Below are 24,576 nucleotides of genomic sequence, written 5' to 3'. Positions count from 1 at the left end.
TTTTTTGCAGGTTCTTCCCTATCATCACTTTAAATATACTGCATCACTCCCTTTTGGCCTGCACAATTTATGCTGAGAAATTAGTTGATAACCTGATGGAAGTTCCCTTGTATGGTATTTGTCGCTTTTCCCTTGTTGTTTTTAATATTTTTTCTTTGTCTTTAATTTCTGTCAGTTTGATTGCTATGTGTCTTGGTATATTCCTTCTTGGGTTTATCCTGTCTGGGACTCTCTGCACTTCCTGGACTTGGGTGTCTATTTCTTTCCCTTGTTAGGGAATTTTTTAGCTATTTTCTTTTCAGGTATTTCCTCAGGTCCATTTTCTCTCTCTCTTCTCCTTCTGGAGCCCCTATAATGCAAATATTGGTATGTTTAATGTAGTCTCAGAGGTCACGTGGACTGTCTCCATTTCTTTTCATTTTTTTCCCCTCTATTCTGTTCCATGGCAGTGATTTCCATTATTTTGTCTCTAGGTCACTCATGCATTCTTCTGTCTTAGTTATTCTACTATTGATTCCTTTTAGTTTATTTTTCATTTCAGTTATTTTATTATTCACCTCTGTTTGTTCTTTAGTTCTTCTAGGTCTTTGTTAAACATTTCTTGTATCCTCTTGATCCTTGCTTCCATTCTTTTTCTAAGATTCTGGATCATCTTTACTACCATTATTCTGAATTATTATTACTTATCTTGTTTCTGGTAGGTTGTCTATCTCTACTTCACTTAGTTGTTTTTCTGGGGTTTCATCTTTTTCCTTCATCTGGGGCATGTTCCTCAGCCATCTCATTTTGTCTAACTTTTTATGATTGCAGTTTCCATCCTGCTGGCTTCAGGATTATAGTTCTTTTTGCTTCCACTGTCTATCCTCTTGAAGCTATCTAAGAGACATGTGCAGGCTTCCTGATGGAAGGGACTGGTTCTTGCCCAGTGGTAGGTGGACCTGGGTCTTGTCCCTCTGGTAGGAGGGCTGTGCTCAGGAAAACTTCAAGCTGCTTGTCTGCTGATCAGTGGGGGCTGTACTCCTGTCCTGTTGGTTGCATGGCCTGAGGTGTCCCAGCACTGGAAAGTATAGGCTGTTGGGTGGGGCTAATGGCAGCCTCTGGGTGGGCTTATGGCAATGAATGAATACTCCTCAGGACTACGGCTGCCAGGCTTTGTACCTGCAGTGAGCCACAGCCATTCCCCATCTCCACTGGAAACCTTTCAATACTATGACATAGATCTGGCCCAGTCCCTTATGGGGTCACTGCTATTTTCCATTGGGTACTGGTGTACATGAGACTTTGATTGTACCCTCCAAGAGTGGAGTCTCTGTTTCCTCAAGTCCCTTGGAATGTCTGCAATCAAACCCTGCTGGTCTTAAAAGCCAGATTCTCTAGGGGCTCTTGCTCCAGTTGCTGGATGCCCAGGCTGGGAAGCCTGACTGTGGCTTAAACTTTTCACTCCTGTGGGAGAACTTCCGTGGTATAAATGTTTTCCAGTTTGTGGGCTGCCCACCTGGTGGGTATGGGATTTGACTTGATTGTGCCTCTCCTACCAACTCGCTATGGCCTCTTCTTTGTCTTTCGATGTAGGGTATCGTTCTTGCTAGGTTCCAGGGCTTTCTTTGGTTAATTATTATTCAGCAGTCAGTTGTGATTTTGGTGTTATTGTCAGAAAGAGTGAGCTCACATCGTTCCATCTGGCCTTCTCTGAAATGGGTGTATAAATGATAAACATAAAATTCAGAGAGAATACAGATTCTAACAATGGTAAAGAGCAGGGACATCCTGGAATGAGAGACAAAGGGGGAATGACACTTGTCCTGGAAGGAAGGCGTGTCAATCTCAAGGTCTTAAAAGACATACATGAGCAAAGAGAAGAGCTTAGAGGTGGCAAGTTGTTATCCCATGACACCTTCCAAAGGTCAGAAGGAGTGACTGAGAGGGGAAGAGAAGGACGGGGAAGAGGTAATAAGGTCAAAGAGGAACATTTCAGAATTCAGACACTAGAAGATGCAAAGATGTTTGTAATTAGAAGGCCCATGGAATGGTCACATTAATGAATGGGGAAGATAGAGCAGAAGTGTCAGGACCTGGAGGGAATGCAGCAGAGGAACTGTGTGATGGCTGAAACTGAATTCACTAAAGTAGGCAGCACAGTTTGAATAGCAAGGCAAAGTCATTGACCTGGTGCTCAAATCCTTAAGGATGATGATGTACAAGATGGTGACATGGCCTTGATAAGGTTGAAGATGGTGTCAGTGAGCTGATGGACTCGGCTTCAAAGGAGCCGGAGAAGGATACCTAGAGAGAGACAGGTGTGAGCTGCATAAAGATGAGGGAGGAAAAACCGCAATGTGGTTAAGATTACAGATAAGGTTGGAAGTAATCTGGATGTTAACAGGTCACCATGAGGGTGCTAGTGGGGAGAACGATTCACTCCAAGAGGAGGATGAAGAAGGCGCCCACCCAAAGTTGACATCCTAATAAGGTGAGAAGGACCTCAAAATGTTTTTGTTTATCCAGTAGGCTGGCATTTTGGGTGCTCTGGGGTTTCAGGTAAGAAGCAGGAAAAGGGAGAACTACTATCTTGGTTGTGTAAATACCCTTTTTTATGAAATAAAAGGTAGTGTGCCTAGTGCCAAAGCTATAAGGAAATGTATTCCAAATATTCACATTTATATCAAAGCTGATGGTTACCATTCTTTCCACATCCTTTTATTCTTTAGAAATTCAATTCTAATGATCAGACTAAAGAAAATCAAATGTATACTGTTATCAAATTCATCTTCTAAATAGCTCAATTTTGGATACTATATTTCATTTTCTTCTGACTTTTGATTATAAGATTTATTGTAACACCTTTATAACATTCATATCCTATTATGTGAATGAAAGGCAATTTTGGCAAAGGGACAATGTGATTCTTAAATATGAAAATATTCTGTTCTACTAACAAACACCAGATACTATTTTACCCAAGCAGTCAAGGAAGTGTTTCCCCATGCCCTGAATTAAAGAATTCTATTATGTTCTCTTGTGCCATCAGGGACTTCTGCTCTTTACATCCGTAAAAACTTTATGCTAATCTTACCTAGTTTCTTTTACCTTTTAGGTTCCAAGCAAAGCCAACAATAATTAATGTAAATTAAGCACGCTGGCATGGAAAACTGCTCCTTATCAATCAGTCACACCATAAGTATGCAGCACAGATCATAACAGATAAGCTTCCAAGTCCAGGGAAATGGTCATGAAAGAGGTCAAATATATTTAGATAAGAGTCGGTGACATGCACTGCTGTGAACAGGTCTAAGACTGTCTGTCATATAACTCCAAGAATTCAGATGAAACTGGTCCTCAGTGCTCTAAGGTTTCTGGGATGCTCTGACAGAATCACATCTTAGTTAGACCTCCTGGCTTGGACAAAGACTCATTTCTCTCAAAGTCAAGGTCATTGATAAAGGTCTGTGCTGTTCAGTACAGCAACCACTAACCACAAGTGGCTATTGAACACTTGAAATATGACTAGTCTCAGGTATGCTGTCTGTGTAAAAAATACACTGGATTTCAAAGATTAATTATAAAAAAGAAGCAGGAAGCCGATCACTGCTTGCTTGAGGAATGAATTAGTTTGTCAGTCAACCTCTGTCCTTGGCATTGATGGAATCTGAAATAAAAGCATTACTTGGTCCTCATCCAAAAAAAAAAAAAAAAGAATGTATATTATCCTATTTATATTTTTACATGTTTAACTTAATCAATTTTAATATTAATTACATGGAGACTGGGGTTCAATCCCTGGGTCAGAAAGATCCTCTGGAGAACAGGACAGCTATTCACTCCAGTATTCTTACCTGGAGAATTCCATGGCAGAGGAGCCTGGCAGGCTACAGTCCATGGGTTGCAAGAGTCAAATGCGACTGAGTGACTAACACACACACACACATTAAAATGATAATATTTAGATATATTGAGGTTTAAAATATTAAGTTCACCTTTTTTATGTTTTAAAACACGGCTACCTGAAAATTTTAAATTATATATTCTGGCTCTCATATTTCTGTTGTGCAGGGCTGGTCTGGGCTGTATCCCAGTTTTGAGATGAGCCACTAGGAGGCAGTAGAGTGTAGTGATTAAGCGCAAGGGTACTTGGTCAGGAAGTTTGAGGTTTAATTCCCACAAAATCTATTTCTTCACTAAGGGACCTTGGCACCTAAATTATCTTCTCCAAGTCTAAGTTTTCTCACTTATAAAACAGGAAAAGCAATTTTGCTTTCCATTTAGGGATGATGGAGTCTAAACCACTCACATCTAAGGAGACCACTTGGGTTCTTACAATGAGCATGAGTTCCAGGTTATAAAAGAGGACACAATTTTTAAAAGTTATCTGCCTAATGAGAAATAGATAGGCCATGAGTCTTAAACAGTAAAATGGATCAAATAAAAGCATTTAAAATATTCTTATCTTCTTGAGCCTCTTGATGAAAGTGAAAGAGGAGAGTGAAAAGTTGGCTTAAAGCTCAACATTCAGAAAACTAAGATCATGGCATCCAGTCCCATCACTTCATGGAAAATAGATTGGGAAACAGTGGAAACAGCGTCAGACTGTATTTTGGGGGGCTCCAAAATCACTGCAGATGGTGATTGCAGCCATGAAATTAAAAGATGCTTACTCCTTGGAAGGAAAGTTATGACCAACCTAGATAGTATATTAAAAAGCAGAGATATTACTTTGCCAACAAAGGTCCGCCTAGTCAAGGCTATGGTTTTTCCCGTGGTCATGTATGGATGTGAGAGTTGGACTGTGAAGAAAGTTGATCGCTGAAGAATTGATGCTTTTGAACTGTGCTGTTGGAGAAGACTCTTGAGAGTCCCTTGGACTGCAAGGAGATCCAACCAGTCCATCCTAAAGGAGATCAGTCCTGGGTGTTCATTGGAAGGAGTTTTGTTGAAGCTGAAACTCCAATATTTTGGCCATCTGATACAAAGAGCTGACTCATTTGAAAAGACCCTGATGTTGGGAAAGATTGAAGGCAGGAGGAGAAGGGGATGACAGAGTATGAGATGGTTAGATGGCATCACCGACTCAATGGACCTGAGTTTGGGTAAACTCTGGGAGTTGGTGATGGACAGGGAGGCCTGGCGTGCTGCAGTTCATGGGGTCGCAGAGTCAGATACGATTGAGCGAATGAACTGAACTGAACTGAACTTATGCCTTTGACCTATTGCTTCTTAACAGCAGAACTATATTAAGGAAAGCAGAAGTAAAACTCCAAATCTAAATGTGGATTAGTTCTGCTATTTTCTGGGTCACCTTTCTCTGCTACTAAAGGACATAATGAAAACATACTTTACAGTTTCCTGATGAAAAACAGGAAGGTCCTCCTTCCTCCCCAAAAGTAATCAATCCCATGCCATTCAATAACTAAACAGTAAGTAATTTTTGGATTGGAGAGCTATTTGGGCAGAATGGGTAATGGAAAGTGAATAAGACAGGGCATGCCCTCAATCCTGGATCAGTTACAGCCTGGGCCAATGTCACATGAAGTCTTCAAACCTTGGTTTTTTTAATCCATAATGAAATGGGGATGAGGATGACAATGTCTCTCACAATAGTTTTAAAGATTAAGTTAAATAGTGGATATAAAACCCACTTGTCTGTAAACTGGAAAATATTACATAAGTATTAGCTACTATCATGATTTGATTCCAGTGGATTCTAAGACTTATTTACACAGATGGAGCCACTGTGCTCGCCGGTTAATATAAAGAGCAGAAGGTAAACAAGGGTGACTTTGTACCTGACTGTTAGCCTATCAGGACCTTGGTTCCTATTCTTCCCAATGTATTTTAAAAAATCATTGGGAAGGCTTTATTTTTTTTAAAAAGCACTCAAATTCTTATACAGGTGTGAAGCATTATTGGGTTGGATAATCACTGAGTTGATTTTACTGAAAAAGACAGAAAAATCTTATGTTGAATATCTAGGAGTGCCTCCTACTGTGAAAAGTAGCCATTGCTTTGCTCCAAAAAATATTTCCTTGTGCTCTTAATTCACATACACTAACTAAAGATAATAGGGGCAACAATATGCCAATTGAAAAAGGAAGGTTTCAGTATGCATGTCTTGTTCAGGTCTGGGTAAGATGAAATTTAAAAGCATCTATGCCATCATTTTCAAGTAAAGCCACATTCAGCATAGTGTGATAATCACAACTGCAGGAGATCATTCCCAACAACAACTATCAGTTTGTATTCAGGCTGACAACGTTGGCTTCTTTGTAAAAAAAAAAAAAAAAAGAAACCCATCTGCAGCATTTTTTAAATCAGTACTATTTTTGAAGTGCAAGTATTCCAAAAGACATGAACAGGATTTATCCACCCTTTAATTATTAGGGCTCTAAATTGGACATATACAGATGCAACAATGACTTTTATAAATGAGTCACATAAATAGATAAGAACTCATAAAAACAGAAGAGTAAAATAAAAGCATCCTCAGTTCAGTTCAGTTCAGTCGCTCAGTCGTGTCCGACTCTCCACGACCCCATGAATCACAGCACGCCAGGCCTCCCTGTCCATCACCAACTCCCTTGACCTGTAAATAGCTACCTACATAACTGACACATTTTCCCCACGTCTTTTGATTTTCTGCTATTTATTAAAGAGAACATGCTGGTAATAAAGACTTTCTGTCAGTGTGTACTTCTTCATTCTTAGTTGTTTCTCATCACTTTCAATTTATACAGAATTTTAACAGGCTTTCTGATTTTTTTTGGACCACCCAGCCTGCAGGACCTTAGTTCCCCAACCAGGGATCAAATCCATGCCCCTTGCAGTGGAAGCATGGAATCCTAACCACTGGACCACCTAATCTAATTTTTAAAATTAAGATCATTTAGTTTTTGCTGACCTATACTTCTATTTTTTTCATTTTATATGTAGTTTCCTTGCATTTATTAATTTTTGTGTAGTAAATTTTGATTTACTATCCCAGTACATGGATAAAGCCATTCTTAAAACTTCAGACTTTGGATGTCACCTATTCTTTACACAATATTTCTGGTCAAATGGGATTAAATAAAAACATGACTTAACAAATGAGCACACTAAGGAAAAGAGCCAGTATCTCTGTGCATATGGAAAATTCAAGAAGTAAAAAGAAGAGTGAAGAAGATGCATCCACTGAGGTACTATGGCAACTAAGCCAATCTTGGTAAGGAAAAGATTAAATAAGGCAGCAAACCGAGGGCCCTAAAAGTACCAAGAGTGCTCTCCAGAAGTGCAGAGGCGTAGAATCCAGTTCAGGAAGTGTATGGCTTGTCAGTAACCTAAGAAGCACAGATAATGCATCACCAACACTGATTCTAATCATTTTTACCCTTTATTTCCATTTCTGGTATTTTAAACCTGTTTTTTATATGTAAAAGTTAAATGCCACAGCCACCACCATCTTCACTATGAATACTGCCTTAACTACCATTGTCAACACCATCATCAACATGCCTAGATTTAACATTAACAAAAATACAAGATATAAAAGCACTCCTTTGTCTTCAGGGAGACTAATTGCACTATTAACCTTCTCCAGGGCAGTGAGTGAAAAGTGAACACCAGTGATTACACCTGGAAGGTCTTCCAAGAGCAAGAGTTACCATTACTAATTCCAAGCCAGGTTCACTTTGCTTCTTGCATGGTCAGTTGCTTAGTCTGTCTGACTCTTTGCAGTCTCATGGACTGTAGCATGCCACGCTCCTCTGTCCATGGGATTTCCACGTAAGAATACTGGAGTGGGTTGCCATTCCTTCTCCAGGGGATCTTCCCAATCCAGGGATTGAACCTTGTCTCCTGTATTGGCAGGCAGATTCTTTACCACTGAGCCACCAAGGAAGCCCCACTCTTCTTCTTATCTATAGCACAAACTGGACACAAACTGTGGTTATGCCTTTTGGCTGCACCTTTAGAGTACACTGCTTATCCCAGACCAGCACTTTTCCTAAGGTATATTCATGAAACACCTGGGTAACGCCTGTTAAAAATGATTGACTAAGGAAAGTGCTATATTCCGTATTCCCCTCTTGAATATTCACAGAGCATTTAGCATGTTAAAGATGCCTGCAGTAAAGGAACTATCTTTGCTTAGATCAGCATTTCCTGAGTTTATTTGACCATGCAACCATTCTGTATTCACACCTCTCTGCAGGCAATCTAGGAACATCTGCCAGAACTAATACTTCCAGACAGACATTGGGAAATACCCTTTTGACCGATAAGGGACAGAATTAATTCAGATGAATATTACATCCTCCCAAAGCTTGAAAAACCTATTCTACCCTAGGAAGAGGCACAACCAAATGAGTGCTGAAGAGGAAAGGATTTCTTGAAATTACAAGGTCTTCTGATCAAAGGTACCTGTTCTACTTACTTAAGGAGATTCCCGAGATTGAAAAGAGCCCGATTATGCTGCGGGTTTAGCTGGAGAGCCCTCTGATAGTACATCTTTGCCTTTGCCGTGTCTCTAGTCAGGGTTCCAAGGTTGTTCAGGGCACTTGCGTGGCGTGGATACAACCTGAAAAATTAGAAATATTAAGCCATGATTGTTCAAAGACTTCTACATTGGTCATGATTTACTTGTTCTTCACCCCTCCCCACCTCAGGTATGCCAGAACCAAAATGAAACACTGAATTCTTCCTTTATTTCACAGTATGTCTATGTGAAATCTTTTTTTTTTTTATTTCTTTATGGCTACGCTGAGTCTTTGTTTCTGTGAACAGGCTTTCTCTAGTTGCAGCGAGCAGGGGCTACTCTCTAGTTGCTGTGTGCAGGATTCTCATTGAGGTGGCTTTTTTTATTAAGGAGCATAAGCTCTAGAGCACGGGGCTCAGTAGTTGTGGTGCCTGGGCTTAGTTGTCCCATAGCACGTGGAATCTTCCTGGACCAGGGATTGAACCTGTGTCCCTTCATTGGCATGTGGCTTCTTAACCACTGAACCACCAGGGATGTCCCTCTATGTCAAATCTTAACGATCAACTGTTTGTGCAGCTACAGGCATGTAAAGATGGCAGGAAAGCACATATTTGACATTCAGTGGTATAAGTAAATAACCCCCAAAGAGTGCAAAAATAAATAATATGCCAATCAACCAGGGTAAGATACTTAGCTTGGAGCCTACAGTTACTTTCAACTTCCTTCAACTGAAAATCCTCATTGCTTCAGGTGTTGAGTTTCTGGTCTAAGGGACTGCTGACCAGCTGTCTTGATAATGCCCACTATTAACACAAGATGCTGGCAATTCCTCGGCTGAGGGATCTTCATGAATATATTTGAATATTTGAAGCATCAGTGACACCACCATTATTGAGAAGGTGATACAAACATCTCCCCACAAAAATAATATTCCTCCTTCAAATGGCTCTCTGTCTTGACTCTTATACCATTTTATCTCATTTTCCCCCCTACTGTAATTTGGCATCACCTGACCTGATTCATGGGGTCGCGGAGAGTCGGACACGACTGAGCAACTGAACTGAACTGAACTGAACTGACCTGATAGAGTCTGGGAATGAAAATCCTGACAAATATTTAAAAATTTAAAAATGCACAGTGAAGTGAAAATAGCAATCCTAATATTCAGAAGCAAATGTAAAGGAGGATTGCATGTACATCAGCAAACCAAATTTATGCTGATTAAGAAAGGAAGAGAATCAATTTACTTTCTTAGCTCAAAACTATAAGGACGGCAAATCAGCACTGCTTCTTCAGCCACTGCTGAATTGTTTCTGCTGTGCTCAGAGCGGGTGTATTTAGCCGTCAAAGAGGTCTCCTTGTCGCTGTCACCCAGAGGACTTTGTATAAGCCTGTGGAGCTGGCTTTTAATGTAGGAAAGTCAAGATAAAGCCCAAGTAATAAAAACAGGATCTGTTCCTGTCAAGTCTCCTGATGATCAAAAGTCATGCTTCCCCTCTCCCAGCCTATTCCATACCTTCTAAGAAGATCAATATAATCTGGGGACAGAGGGGTTCCTATTAAAAGGCCAAGGAAGACAAGCTGCATAGCTTTTTTAAAAAAACCTTTGCATAACCCAGAGTTTATTCGACATGTAATCCTCCCCTCCCTACTTCCTTATAACTCAGCTATAAGCACCCCTCAGTACTTTCAGGAAGACACACTGGGTAGTGTTCCTCTTGACTGACAAAGGATAGAATCATTTTAGATGAACGTTACATCCTCCCAAGGCTTGAAAACCCTAATTTTCCGCAACGGCTTTGGAGGCTGCTGGGAGACATACATTATGAGAGGAAGTTGGGAAGAGAAACACACACACACTGTTTGGTTACCTTTAATTAGCAAAGACAACCTGCAGGTACCTGGTACCAATCCCCTAACTCCTAGCCTCACAGTTCCTAGGGGCTCTCCATGGAAATGTAAGCCCTTGGAGGTCTCTGAAGTGCCTCTATAGGACATCAGAGCCAAAAGAAGATGCTCTCATGCCTGACCACTCATTCCATGCCCTGAACAGCCTCCTGGGAAGCTATGTCTAAAAATTACTTTGGAAATGGTCATGGAGAGCATATCAGAGCCAGGACTTAAATTCCTCCAATGGAAAAAAATTTTTTGGATTCTGAGCAAAGCTCTCTGACCTAAAGATTTAAGGTGGGGGTGGGTCCAGTGAACATGATGAAAACAGTTCTAATGTTTCTCTGATAACAAACAGCAACAAGGTTCTAGGAACCTCTGTCTTCTCAGAAGAGGTCATTTCTTAAAACTTTGTCTTTTTCTTATTTCTTTAGGTTTTGGAGGCCTCAAAATAAATGTCTGAGATGAAAACACTAAATTTAGTAAGTTGTTCAGTCGCTCAGTCGTGTCCAACTCTTTTGCGACCCCATGGACTGGAGCATACCAGGCTCCTCTGTCCATGGGATTTCCCAGGCGAGAGTACTGGAGCAGGTTGCCATTCTCTTTTCCAGGGGATATCCCCAACCCAGGGATAGAACTGGAGTCTCCTGCATCTCCTGCATTGGCAGGTGGATTCTTTACTTCTGAGCCACCAGGGAAGCCCAAATACAGGGAAGGACAGTCTAAATTCATTAAGAGCTATTACATGGGTTCCCTGTCACACAACAGCCTCTCCTGCTGGTTCTCAATCCACCTTTTTTGACTTTATCACTGTCTCACTGCCATTTAAAGCAATAGCATGCACTTTCAAAGATTCAGTTCAGTTCAGTCGCTCAGTCGTGTCCGACTCTTTGCGACCCCATGAATCACAGCACGCCAGGCCTCCCTGTCCATCATCAACTCCTGGAGTTCACTCAAACTCATGTCCATCGAGTTGGTGATGCCATCCAGCCATCTCATTCTCTGTTGTCCCCATCTCCTCCCACCCCCAATCCTTCCTAGCATCAGACTCTTTTCCAGTGAGTCAACTCGTCGCATGAGGTGGCCAAAGTATTGGAGTTTCAGCTTTAGCATCAGTCCTTCCAATGAGATTACTGACTACAAAAATGTTTTTCTCTCTGTTTTTTCAAACCAGAAACAGAACATAAGCCGACCCTGAACTCTCTAAAACAGAAACAATCAGCGAGAAGGAAAGTAAAAGAGAAACAAATAAAAATACCACGAGGGGAAAAAAGTCTTCTGCGTGTCTTGTGCTCCAAGAAGCCTAGGACAGGGCTTCGTGGTCAGCCACAGGCAGCAAAGCAGCTCTGCTGTAACAAAGTCCTAACCTGTCCAGGAAGGGGATTGCTGGCATTTACAGTGATTTACTGAATCTAATGCAGAAGTCACAGGAGACTCGGTTTTGATCCCTGGGTCAGGAAGATCCCTTGGAGAAGGAAATGGTAACCATTCCAGTATTCTTGCCTGAAGAATCCCAAGGACAGAGAATCCTGGCAGGTTACAGTCCGTAGGGTTGCAAAGAGTCTGACTTGACTAAAACAACTTGGCACATTGACCCTGTTGCCACTCACAGTGCTCGAAAATGGGTGATATTGTTTATTCCTGGTAGTAGTAAGGGTCTGCTAGCAAAAGCCTCTTTCTCTGAGCTGGTTAGGCTTGCCTAATCACGAGCAAGCATTGCATTATTTATGAAACAAAGCTGAATTTCATAAAAATAATTCTTCAAGAGGGTCAAGAAAAAAATGTCACTTTTAATTTTGATGTTTATATAGATGTAGACATTTTCTTAAAACATATACTCTGCTCTTGTTTACAGAAGATCTATGCAAGGACAAAACTTATTTAGTGTGTTTACTTTTTAAATTAACTTGTGTTTAAATGAACTCAGGTCTAATTCAATCCTGAGGTCTCCAGAAGGAGAATTTTCTACTGGAAAGATGAATAATTTAAGAGCTGTATATATATCCACATCAATTGTCAGAATAAATGAAGTGTGCCTTGACTTTGACGACTACAGGGATGTTTTACAAAAGTTCTGGTAGTGCCCTTCCCCAGCTAAACAATCTCTACAAAAGCTCCACTGAACTGGAGGAGACTGGTGATTTTCTTTTCAAACACATTTTTAAAAAAACAGTGCGAACAGCCCTAGTATAAGGAAGTGTATTCTTTCTCTTTGAAAAATAAATCTAGATAGAGAAATACAATTACGAGCTGAAGAGAATATCTTTTCAAATATTGGCTGATTTACATTCCTGATAAGCACACATCCATTTGAGCATTGAAGTGCTGGTAGCCTCTCCTTAAGCGGAATTAATAAAGCAGGTAGTTAAGGACACTATTATTATTCCCTTTCATTCCCAGTCACCTTATCTCTAAAGAATGAACATCAACAATATGTTAACAGGAACCACCTAGGTAGCAGCTGCCTAAGTGACAAACAGAAAGCAGGAACAGAAGAAAATAGGCCCCAAACACCGAGCATTTTTAATGATACTTTACATTTTAGAGTGCTTTCTCATACACTATCTAACTTAATTCTAATTCTTCAAGTAGAATTATTGTACTGTTTTACAGTTGTGGAAAGGGAGGGTAAGGAAATTAAAGAAAACATAAATTACTTTCTTAAAAAAAGAAATATCTCAGAAGCAGTTGTGTTAAGTGTTCAAAGTCAGATAATTTCAGTAAATTAATTTATTTTCCCAAACAATCCATGAGTCATTCAACCTTTAGTAAAGAAATATACTGCTACCAATTAGAGCTTCCACTTAGAAGAATTTACCCTTGTATCCTTGGGCCAATTCATTCAGCTATGATCTTATAGTAACTACTCAGTGACAGAAGCAAAATAAAGTCAATACTCAGGAAACATGGCTGAGGTTCTCCTTCCCTGGGAAAACTTGTCTCCTGCCATACAAAAACTCATGTTATCTCTGCAAAGCACAGTATTATGGGAAGTTATTTGGAACCAACAATATTCAGGAAGTATGTAAGGCAGTGGGGCTTCCCTGGTGGCTCAGATGGTAAAGAATCTGCCTGCAATGCAGGAGACCCTGGGTCAGGAAGATCCCCTGGAGAAGGGAATGGCAATCCACTCCAGTATTCTTGTCTGGAAAATTCCATGGACAGAGAAGCCTAGTGGGCTACAGTCCATGGGGTCACAAAGAGTTGGACATGACTGAACAACTAACATTGTGGTTTATTGTGTGATATAAGGCATAGATACATGTTCACAGATCTACTGGTCTCAAGCTTTAATCTCAACTAAAGATCCATGAAAATAAAATGTACATGATTCTAGTTTAGTTTTATATTTTATTTAGTCATTTACTTCAAATTTTGTACACTCTGTTCAAAAGTTAAGAATGATGTTCCTTTTTTACTGTTTGAGAAACTTCTAAGGCATTTCATTGTTCAAACAAGACTGTATCATGTGCTCCAGTTTGAAATTTCCTTTTGGAATATACACATCCTGATTTATTTATCTGATTTTCATTCCACACATTAATTTATTTGAGGTTAAGTACGCTAAGGTCAGATGTTTATTTTCTATTTCCTGTTGGGGGGGGAGGACCCGAAAGAAAAACATGACTGGGAAAAAATTCAATCATGAGACCTAAAGTTCACTGAACTAAAAAGGACCCAAAATAAGCTTTATTTCAGGAGTCCACAGCAGCAGCATATTTTTAGTCACATTAGTTCCTGGCATTTCTCAAGTGCCTGGTTCCTTCATGCTATAAAATATGAATCATCAGGTCATTAAATTGTACCAGAATGACATTGGTCATCTACCAGTCTGCCTCTTTAATTGTCTGAAATCACCATTGACACCCAGAAGTAAGTCTTGCCACTTTCTTTTGGTTCTGTACTTCTTCCCATTCATTAGATAGCCTTGGGGAAATAAAAACCTCAAATGCAATTTAGGGAAACATGACACACTCTTCAGTGAGGAGCCAACTAAATGATCTGACCTCTCACAATGGATGACCTCCAGTCAGGATTCAGCAGGACTCTGCCCATCTGACTTTTCTAGACAATTTAAAGTAAAACCATGCCCTCAGGAAATGACTCATTTTAAGTGACTGAATTTTCCTGATTCCCGGGAATTTTCCTCAGGAGGCTGGGAAATGCATTGAATTAAATACTTCTCTGCTCTTTTAAATAGAAAGTAGTCAATGTAATTTAACTTTTCTCAAGGGCTTGGGGTGACCATGGTGAACTTTGGTTTTCCGTGGCAGAAGAATAGGAAATTATTTTGGTGGAGTGGAAAAATAACTGCACTTGGGAGTCAGAAGCCTTGGGGAACTTTTCTTGCTGGGTGATTTTGAACTCATATCTGTGCTTTAGTTGCTCTCTGTAACAGTAAGGTCCATAATATATTAACCCGTGTGACCAAAAAGGATGGTGGGTATGAGATGCCTACCATCATCCCTGGTACATTCCACACATCTGATGCTCTGGGGTTGGCTGCAGAACCTCTGGGTTGGTGTGCTTGGCTCCCTCCACAGCCCTAATGAACCCATGCCAGGCTGAAACTGCCACTCTTCTTTCATGTATATTTCTCATCCTTCAAAAAATCATTCTTCTCACTGCTGTCAAAGGCATCTGATTTGCTTCCATCAGTCAAAATAACATCCATTATTTTTTCACCACTAACCCAATGAATACTCAAGTCTTCTCATATCCATTTGTTTCTCCCACATGATGGGTTTTCAGATGTGAAGGACACTTGGCCCACTCCATTTTAAGAATGTAGGATTGTTCCTTGTCAAGCACTCACTCCAACAGAGTCTGTCAATCTTTCATCATCTGAAACAAATGATTCCCACAGGCACCAGGGTAATTTCCTCCAAACCTTTCTGACACACTCAACATCAAATGGAATTCCAGACACGCACAAATTTAAGAGTTACACCCAAGGTTATAAGGAGATTCAAAGTCCTATATGACAGATCAGTGTGCTCGTAGAATCCTTCTTGTAATAACACTTAACAGCATGTGTAGCACTCTGGCTGTTAGACTGACAGGAAAAAAAAAAAAAAAGACAGTGGTGGGCAAGAGGAGTGTGACCATGTTTACAGTTAACAGTGCCAGCCTAGGAGAAGGCAATGGCAAGCCACTCCAGTACTCTTGCCTGGAAAATCCCATGGATGGAGGAGCCTGGTAGGCTGCAGTCCGTGGGGTCGCTAAGGGTCGGACACGACTGAGTGACTTCACTTTCACACATTGGAGAAGGAAATGGCAACCCACTCCGGTGTTCTTGCCTGGAGAATCCCAGGGACGGGGGAGCCTGGTGGGCTTCCGTCTATGGGGTCACACAGAGTCGGACACAACTGAAGTGACTTAGCAGCAGTAGCAGCAGAAGGTCATGAGGAGTGGGGAGGGAAAGGAGTGTATATCCTGAAGATTCACCTCAGGAATTTGGGGTCACCACTGGCAGATAATGGGGTTTCCCAAGTGGTGCCAGTGATAAAGAATCTGCCTACCAATGCAAGAGACTCAAGAGACGAGGGTTCGAACCCTGGGTTGAGAAGATTCCCTGGAGTAGAAAGTGGCAATTCACTCCAGTATTCTTGCCTGAAAATTCCATGGACAGAGGAGCCTGGTGGGCTACAGTTCATGAGGTTGCAAAGAGTCAGACATGACTCGTGACTGAGCAGACATACACATACACACACACACACACAGGTATATAATGGGCAGCAGCTCAGTTCAGTTCGGTCTCTCAGTCGTGTCTGACTCTTTGCGCCCCATGAACCACAGCACACCAGGCCTCCCTGTCCATCACCAACTTCCGGAGTTCACCCAAGCTCATGTGCATCGAGTCAGTGATGCCAGCAACCATCTCACCCTCTGTCATCCCCTTCTCCTTCTGCCCTCAATCTTTCCCAGCATCAGGGTCTTTTCTAATGAGTCAGCTCTTTGCATCAGGTGACCAAAGTATTGGAGTTTCAGCTTCAACATCAGTGCTTCCAATGAATATTCAGGACTGATTTCCTTCAGGATGGACTGCTTGGATCTCCTTGCTGTCCAAGGGACTCTCAAGAGTCTTCTCCAACACCACAGTTCAAAAGCATCAATTCTTCAGTGCTCAGCTTTCTTTATAGTCCAACTCTCACATCTATACACGACCACTGGAAAAACCATAGCCTTGACAAGATGGACCTTTGTTGGCAAAGTAATGTCTCTGCTTTTCAATGTGCTGTCTAGGTTGGTCATAACTTTCCTTCCAAGGAGTAAGCGCCTTTTAATTTCATGGCTGCAATCACCATCTGCAGTGATTTTGGAGCCCAGAAAAATAAAGTCTGACACTGTTTCTACTGTTTCTCCATCTATTTGTCATGAAGTGATGGGACCGGATGCCATGATCTTAGTTTTCTGAATGTTGAACTTTAAGGAAACTTTTTCACTCTCCTCTTTCACCTTAATCAGGAGACTCTTTAGTTCCTCTTCACTTTCTGCCATAAGGGTGCTGTCATCTGCATATCTGAGGTTATTGATATTTCTCCCAGCAATCTTTATTCTAGCCTGTGCTTCCTCCATCCCAGCGCTTCTCATGATGTACTCTGCATATAAGTTAAATAAGCAGGGTGACAATAGCTAAGGGTGTTAAAAGTGTATAAGTGTATTAGAGCTTGAAACCTGCAGTGGAGAAAAACGAAGTGAAGCAGAAGAATAGGGTATCCTGGGGTTGGCCGGGAGACCAGGGATAGACTCATGGACAAGATGAGGTTACCTAAGGCCCCCAGAAGGGAGGGAGGCAGCCATTTAGAGAAGGGGGAAAGTGTCTTGGGAAGAAGGAAGGACAAATGAAGAGTCCCTGTAATAGATGTGAATGAAAAAATACTGACCTCCACATCAGCAAACAAAGAATGTTGCAGCCATCACATCATCACATTACAGCTGCCCAGATGGTGAGTCCTGGGGGACTCAGGATAGAAACTGGATGCCCACCATCCTGCAGCCAGCAGCTGCAGCCACCTCTGATGGTGCATCCTGGGGAGACGCAGGATGAGACAGCACATGACACTGGCCCCAGACAGCGAGGCACGTCAAAGGAATGATTTTCAGTGAACCCAAACTCTTGCATCTTCCCCTACATTAAAAAACACTAAGTTCCTTAAGATATCTGATTTTCTTTAATAAACAGTAATCATTTGTTGCTCCAACTATTTGGTCTTTGTTGCAAAAACTCTTATATATCCTCAACCCCCATTTGATTCTTCAGAGTAGTCTCTCAGAGTTATCTGAGATGCTGTGTCCTGGGCTTAAGTCCTGTCTCATCTGCCAAATAAAACATAATGCTCTACTTTTAGGTCATGCATTTTTTTTTTCTCAACTGATATAGGAATGCGGCAACTGCTGTCCAGTGTTCCTGGAGCTGACAGAGATAGGTGCAATAGGAGGTGAGGTCTGAGTGGCAGAGGTCAGACACTGCACGACATGGAGACCACTGCAGGGCCCTTGATTCCTGATGGAAGCAAGCAGAATGTTCTGAGCACAGGACTGCTATGAACTCCCCGGGCTGCTGGGTGGAGAACAGATGGCAGGAGGGCAGAAGGGAGAAGTGAAAATGGGGAGACCAAGGAACACTGAAGCAATCTAGGTGAGAGTAGATGGGCAGTGGAGGCAGAGAGAAGGGGTCTGATTTAGGATGTATTAATAACATTTACTGAGTTTATCATGGCTAGGTATTTAGACACTGTTTTACACTTTGTGAATTATCTTCTAATATTCCAGCCCTATGAGGTAGGTTGGAGAAGTAACTGGCAACCCACTCCAGTACTCTTGCCTGGAGAATGCCAAGGACAGAGGAGCCTGGCAGGCTGCAGTCCATGGGGTCGCAGAGTCAGGCATGACTGAACGACTAACACTATGAAGTAGGTAACACCACTATTCTGATTTTAACAGAAAATCTACATGATATTCTGTTCAGTTCAGTTCAGTCTCTCAGTTGTGTCTGATTCTTTGTGATCCCATGGAATACAGCATGTCAGGCCTCCCTGTCCATCACCAACTCCCAGAGCCTACCCAAACTCATGTCCATTGAGTTGGTGATGCCATCCACCCATCTCATCCTCTGTTGTCCCCTTCTCCTCCCGCCTTCAATCCTTCCTAGCAGCAGGGTCTTTTTCCAGTGAGTCAATTCTTCGCATAAGGTGGCCAAAGTATTGGAGTTTCAGCTTCAGCATCAGTCCTTCCAATGAATATTCAGGACTGATTTCCTTTAGGATGGACTGGCTGGATCTCTTTGCAGTCCAGGGGATTCTCAAGAGTCTTCTCCAACACCACAGTTCAAAAGCATCAATTCTTTGGTGCTTGCATCACTGAGTCGATGGACATGAGTTTGAGTGAACTCCGGGAGTTGGTGATGGACAGGGAGGCCTGGCATGCTGCAATTCATGGGGTCGCAAAGAGTCAGACACGACTGAGTGACTGAATTGAACTGAACAGCTTTCTTTATAGTCCAACTCTCACAGCCATACATGACTCCTGGAAAAACCATAGCTTTGACTAGATGAATATTCTGTTCAAACTGTCATATTTTCTTGTGTAAGAAATCATAAATTAAGCTGGTGTAGTGTATGCTGTCTTACACCATCAAGTGTCTGAGGCACCTCACTCAGCTGAGTTCTTCTCTGGGCATTGCTACTCTCTCTGCCTAGCACCAGTGACTGGTTGATAAGGGGGTATAAATGTTCCATTCCTTTCATGACAACTCTGAGGATGCCCAGCTCCTGAGCACCCTAAGGGCTCCTCTGATCCCCTGGGAGTACACTGCATCTCAGCTTCTCCCTCTGCCCATCTTGTTTCCCTGGCCAGCATTAACGATCTTCCTGTTGGTTAATCTCTGCCTTGCATTCTGTTTCCTGGGGAACTACAGTGAGGTTTAAAAGTGACATGGTGGTTTAAGGCAGAAAAAAAGAGAGCAAATGTTTTTGAATATAAATTATAGGACATTCATGCTGAACTATAGTCCATAAGTACGATCACAATATGACTAAAATTCTAGCTTTCTAAATAAATGTATAATGTCTTGGATTTAATGAATAAAATTGCTAGACTTAATTAACACAAAATACACGTGGTGAGAATATAATTTCAACAAAAAGGAACAAAAATAATTTCAATTGTGCTACTGGCAAGCATATTTAGACTTTTATAAATGAAAATGACACACCAGCAGAAGAATCCATCTCCACTTGTTAAACTAGGTTAACAAATGGTATCACAATTTTTATTCTTTCCAGAAATACATGGCAGCTGGTAGTTAATGCCACCTGTAGTCATGGGAGTTATTTTAAATGCTCACTCAAAAACAGCCTGGGTAAAGAAGGGCTTTTAAGTAACCATTAAATCCTGATTTTTAAAAATTGTTCAAACCCCTCCAGTTTTATAGACAACACTTTTCAAAGGAATTATAATAATCTTATTGATAAACTCAGGACATCAATGAACAGTGGGTTAATTAGACATAGACTTCTTTACAGTCTAATGATATGGCTTTCTTCAGTAATCACTGAGTTATGATTTCCTTTTTTCCACATACACTTATTACAATCTCACGGAGTCTCTTTGCAGACTTCCAGTTATCTACATATGAGGGAATACAAAGAATGATAGCAGTGGGAACCGTTCTTATGACAAGTCTCTATTTTATGCATTAAAAAAATCCCAGTCAGAAAAATTTTAGCTTCTCCTTTCCCATGTGTTAGCCAATTATATATCAGTTGAATATTTCTTTTGTACAAGAGTTTTAAAAGCACGTTCCTTTCCTTTTAATTGTGCCTGGTCAGGGACTTCAACCCCCACCACTAGCAGTTTCCCTTCTCTTCAGATTTTCTATTTAAAAGATCAACAATCGATATATTAAGAGTGGACAAGTCCACTCTAAGGGGCCAAGGTGACCCAAACACTCTTGAGAGATCCCTCAGGTCAGGGACTTCTGAGTAATGCATCTCCTACACAATATAACTTATGCGAGGGTGACTTAGACTATGTCTGTGAATTTCATGTGAAACCATAACTGTGAAAAGAAAATAGCTATCTGGGTGGCTGAGGATCACAAACTTTTTATATGTGGGTGATATCCAACTACCTGGAATGCATCAGCCAGTCTGGGTGTGGCGGGGGCTTACTGTCAGTGGCTGGAAGGAAGAGGACATCTAAATGAACAAATGTTCAGAGGAACATAGGGTGATTCCTGCTGACATCAGAGAGACTTTTTTGATTCACCTGAATAAAGGTGAACTCTATTCTCATTGCAAGCTTCAGGGTTCTTAATGACTAGCCCATATTAGACAATCAGTAATTGATTTTTGTAAGGAATCTATATTTAAGGTGAAAAATAATTTCCATGAGACTCTATCACTTCTAATGAAGACTCTTTTAAAACAGACATGTAAATGTGTCATCAGATTCCAGATGTTCTCTCTTCTCTGTAAAGCATTTTGGGGGAAACATACAACTTAATAAACCCTCTCTATAAGTCTGGGCCCTTTTGTTCCTGTATGTTATGCTGCTTGATTGCTAAGAGTCAGTTGTGTTTATTAACAAATTTATTCCAGTTTATTTCAATTTCATGATATAATGAAATACCTTGCAAACTGATAAAATATAAATGTGAAAAAGAGAGCTGTAATTTCTATGAAAACTAAAAGATACTCAAAAAAGCGAAGTTGCTCAAAAATTGCTATTGAATTCAATATAAAATTAATTGTAAAAGATTGGAGAAGAAAAATCAGAAGTCTCAGTCTTTACATTTTTGTTCCACTTTAAAGTATCAAAACTCATCACCACAGAAATGAATTATATATGTGTTTTTTGCCAATTCTAATCAGCAGACTCTTACTCAAAGAAAAAGACTTGGTTTGAACTGGGAAAGGTTGGGGGCGGGAGGAGAAGGGGATGACAGAGAATGAGATGGCTGGATGGCATCACCGACTCTGTGGACATGAGTTTGAGTGAACTCCGGGAGTTGGTGATGGATAGGGAGGCCTGGCGTGCTGTGATTCATGGGGTCACGGAGAGTCGGACACGACTGAGCGACTGAACTGAACTGAAATGGGATACCCATGAAATTTTAGGGTACAATAAAACATTTGAGTGTGCATTATTTATTTTATGATTTTTCACTTTAAACTGACTTTTTAAACTAATCAAGAAGTCACTGGCCAGTACAGTATTAACTGCACTTTATTTGGGAAGTGCCACTCTCGCTCCTTTTGGGCTTTCCAAATGAGTCATTTCATGAGTGGTTTTGTACAGGAAGAGCTTAATGGTTGGGTGGTTTCTGGACTTTCTACTCCCATCATACGAGGTAAAATTGTAGGAACCTTCTCCAGAGTAACTCAATGGTCAAAATTTTTTGGAGGAAGATGTCAGCTCCACCAGCAGTATTCTGATTTTCCAGTGTACAGAATCCCAACCTTTATAACACCCTGACAGCAAAGGAAAACTTACACCTGTCCTTGTGGAGGATTTAAGGAAATGGTTCTGACAATTTCCTTTGATGATTTGAATCTTAATCTGAATCTATGACCTCAGCTGCGGTATTGTCCAAGGGCAACCTCCCTTGCAATACAGAAATATCATAAAAGAGGTACACCAAAATGAAGCTAATGGTACTTCTACATTGTTAAAAAACAGAATAAAGTTTAAAAGAAGCACAGAATTCATTCCATATATAATTACCAATTTAATATAGTGTTATTTTGAGAACTGTAAGTCAGTCAAAAAGATATAGGTACAGATACAAACTTTATGACTAATTTCACCATTGTCTTTGGAATCTATACAGTTATTAGAACAGGAATGTATAACTTTTGGGACTGACTTCAGATAACACCACATTTAATCCTGCATTTCCCTCATTATTCTCTTTCTTGCTGTGTGCAAATATGGAAAACATCAGATATACCAACGGTGCAGTAGCGTGAAACAGTTGGGACAGGGCAGAACCCCAGAGTCTGCGACCTCCACAAAGAGTTATATTAAAGGAAGGACAGTCTTACAGTCACTGGGGATAAATAATCATCAAAATGATGAGTAGTCGTAGTATTTTCCTTTTTTTAACATAGAGAGTGACAATTTACTTAAGTTAAAAAACATTCACTGAAAATTCATACAGAGGTATCCACACAAAAATAATAATAATTTAAATCCAAAGTATTTTGAGCCTGGTGTGGAAAGGATGAATTATTTCACTAATTACTATGCAGTATATTTTTAGCTTTAATTATTTTTACCTCATTTCTCAAAGGACATGTTTCTTCCTGAAGCACAGTTGTTGAAGCAAACATTTATCTTTATTGTTTTATAGGAAACAGGCAGAAGTCCCAAACAGCTACTGTGATTCTGTAAAATCAGCTGCAGGAGAATTTTGCTTAATTTATAATTTTGCCCCAAGCTATGCCTTAGAATCTGCCTTATTTTTTTGTTTGAACTTGACAGAAAATAGTGTGTTAGAATGAAACAAACTTAAAAAAATACGGGTACATTTCCCTTCCACCAATATTTTTGAGGCAGACTTACTGCTCTTCTCTTCCCTTTAAGAATGCCACCGGAAATCATGACACACTAATTAATTATTAAAGATAAAACATAATTTATTGGCTTGAATGTCCCTTGAAAGAACACGCCTTTAAAAAAAATGACACTTCCTCAATTCAAAAATAATGCATGTTCATTGTAAAACATCTGGAACACAAAGGAAAGAATAAAGAAAGAAATTAAACCATAATCTCACTACCCAGAGATAAGAAGTGTAAACATTTGGATAAACTGGCTTGCAGTGATAAAAATATAATTCCTTATTACATCTTTCAAAATGCTTTCTATTTCTTAATAAAAACTTATTTTTCACAATAATGAGCTTTGTTGCAATTATTCCTCTGGGGCTCATATTTCTTAAAATCTTTGAGAAAGAGAACTTGATGTGAATAGTTTAAAATTTTTCCCATATTGAATATTAAATAACAAGTCCTAAAGTCTAAAAGACTTTGCTTGATGACGAAATATACTTATGGAGAACACTATTCAGATGGATAACTTTTAAAAATTAGGTCAGTTACTTTAAGAATGACAATTTCAGACTAAACCTTGAGACAATCCAAGAAGGGCGCTTCAGTGAAATGTATGCTTTGTTTGGTACACATATTTTAGAGCATGTCCCAAAGTGCAACAGTATCAGAAAATTCAACCAAATGTGGGACACACTGTAGAGGCATGGATACCTCTGGAAAACACTCCTGTGAGCTCACATGGGTAGATTCTGAGGCTGTGTTTAGTTATCAGCTCTCCACTCCTTCCAGGTTAAACACATTTATTATCTGAGATGTTCTAGGGCAGACCTTCTTTTTTGGGGGGAGGGGAAAGACCATCTTGAAAATCAGGGTTGCAGTTTCGGTACCTAAAAGCAATATAGATGGCTGCTGATAACGCAGAACTTAAATTTGAATCCCCCTTAAAATCATCTCTGGGGCTTCGCAGGTGGTGCAGTGGTAAAGAATCTGCCTTCCAACACAGGAGATGCAAGAGACACAATTTCAATCCCTGGGTCAGGACAATCTCCTGCAGGAGGAAATGGTAATCCACTCCAGTATTCTTGCCTGGAAAATTCCACGGACAGGGGAGCCTGGTGGGCTACAGTCCATGGGGTTGCAAAGAGTCAGACATGACTGAACAGGCACGCAGTAAAATCATCTCTAAAGCCATGCATGGTATATTCTCTTTCAGTAGATGAGTACAAAGAGAGTGTCAGGGCTGCTCAAATTTAAAACATTAAAAAATATACTATATATACATACATATATCTTATTAACATATTCCCAAAAGAGTAATCAAGTGAATTCTCACTTTTTTTTTAAATTTAACACAATTATCAGAGTATTTTACTTCTATACACAAAAGTCTTTATATAAATCCTTTTAGATAATGGGAAGCCTAGACTGGGAAGAATTCATTGGAGTAAATATCCTATGAACTTAATGAGAATATTTTTTATAACCAATTCCTATAGGTCTGTATATATGTATTTAACTGTGTCACTTCATTACATAATGTGTAGCAATGGGAATTTTTATAAGAAAACGCCGAAAGTTAGAAGCAAAGTAGACTTATAACAGATTTGAACAAAGAGCCAAAAGATTTGGAGTCCAAGATCTATACCACCTCCAAGGAGATGTTCACTGTCAAGAGAAACA

General features: G+C 40.3%; 1 protein-coding gene across 3 annotated transcripts in view; it reads right to left on the bottom strand.

Moving 5' to 3' along the window:
- LOC129536597 (protein O-mannosyl-transferase TMTC1) overlaps positions 1 to 24,576 on the bottom strand; it is a 314,118-nt gene that overhangs the window by 71,164 nt on the left and 218,378 nt on the right. For all 3 annotated transcript variants that reach the window (XM_055395612.2, XM_088837251.1, XM_088837252.1), the window contains one exon: positions 8,405 to 8,548. In XM_055395612.2, the coding sequence (XP_055251587.2) occupies positions 8,405 to 8,548 (144 nt within the window). The remainder of the gene's footprint in view (positions 1 to 8,404; positions 8,549 to 24,576) is intronic.

The sequence above is a fragment of the Moschus berezovskii genome, chromosome 6 (assembly GCF_049115385.1).
Source record: "Moschus berezovskii isolate FMDL1 chromosome 6, NW_MosBer_1.0, whole genome shotgun sequence".
Lineage (NCBI taxonomy): Eukaryota > Metazoa > Chordata > Mammalia > Artiodactyla > Moschidae > Moschus > Moschus berezovskii.
The sequence above is the reverse complement of the archived record's forward strand: the minus strand, read 5'-3'. Positions and strand labels throughout refer to the sequence as shown.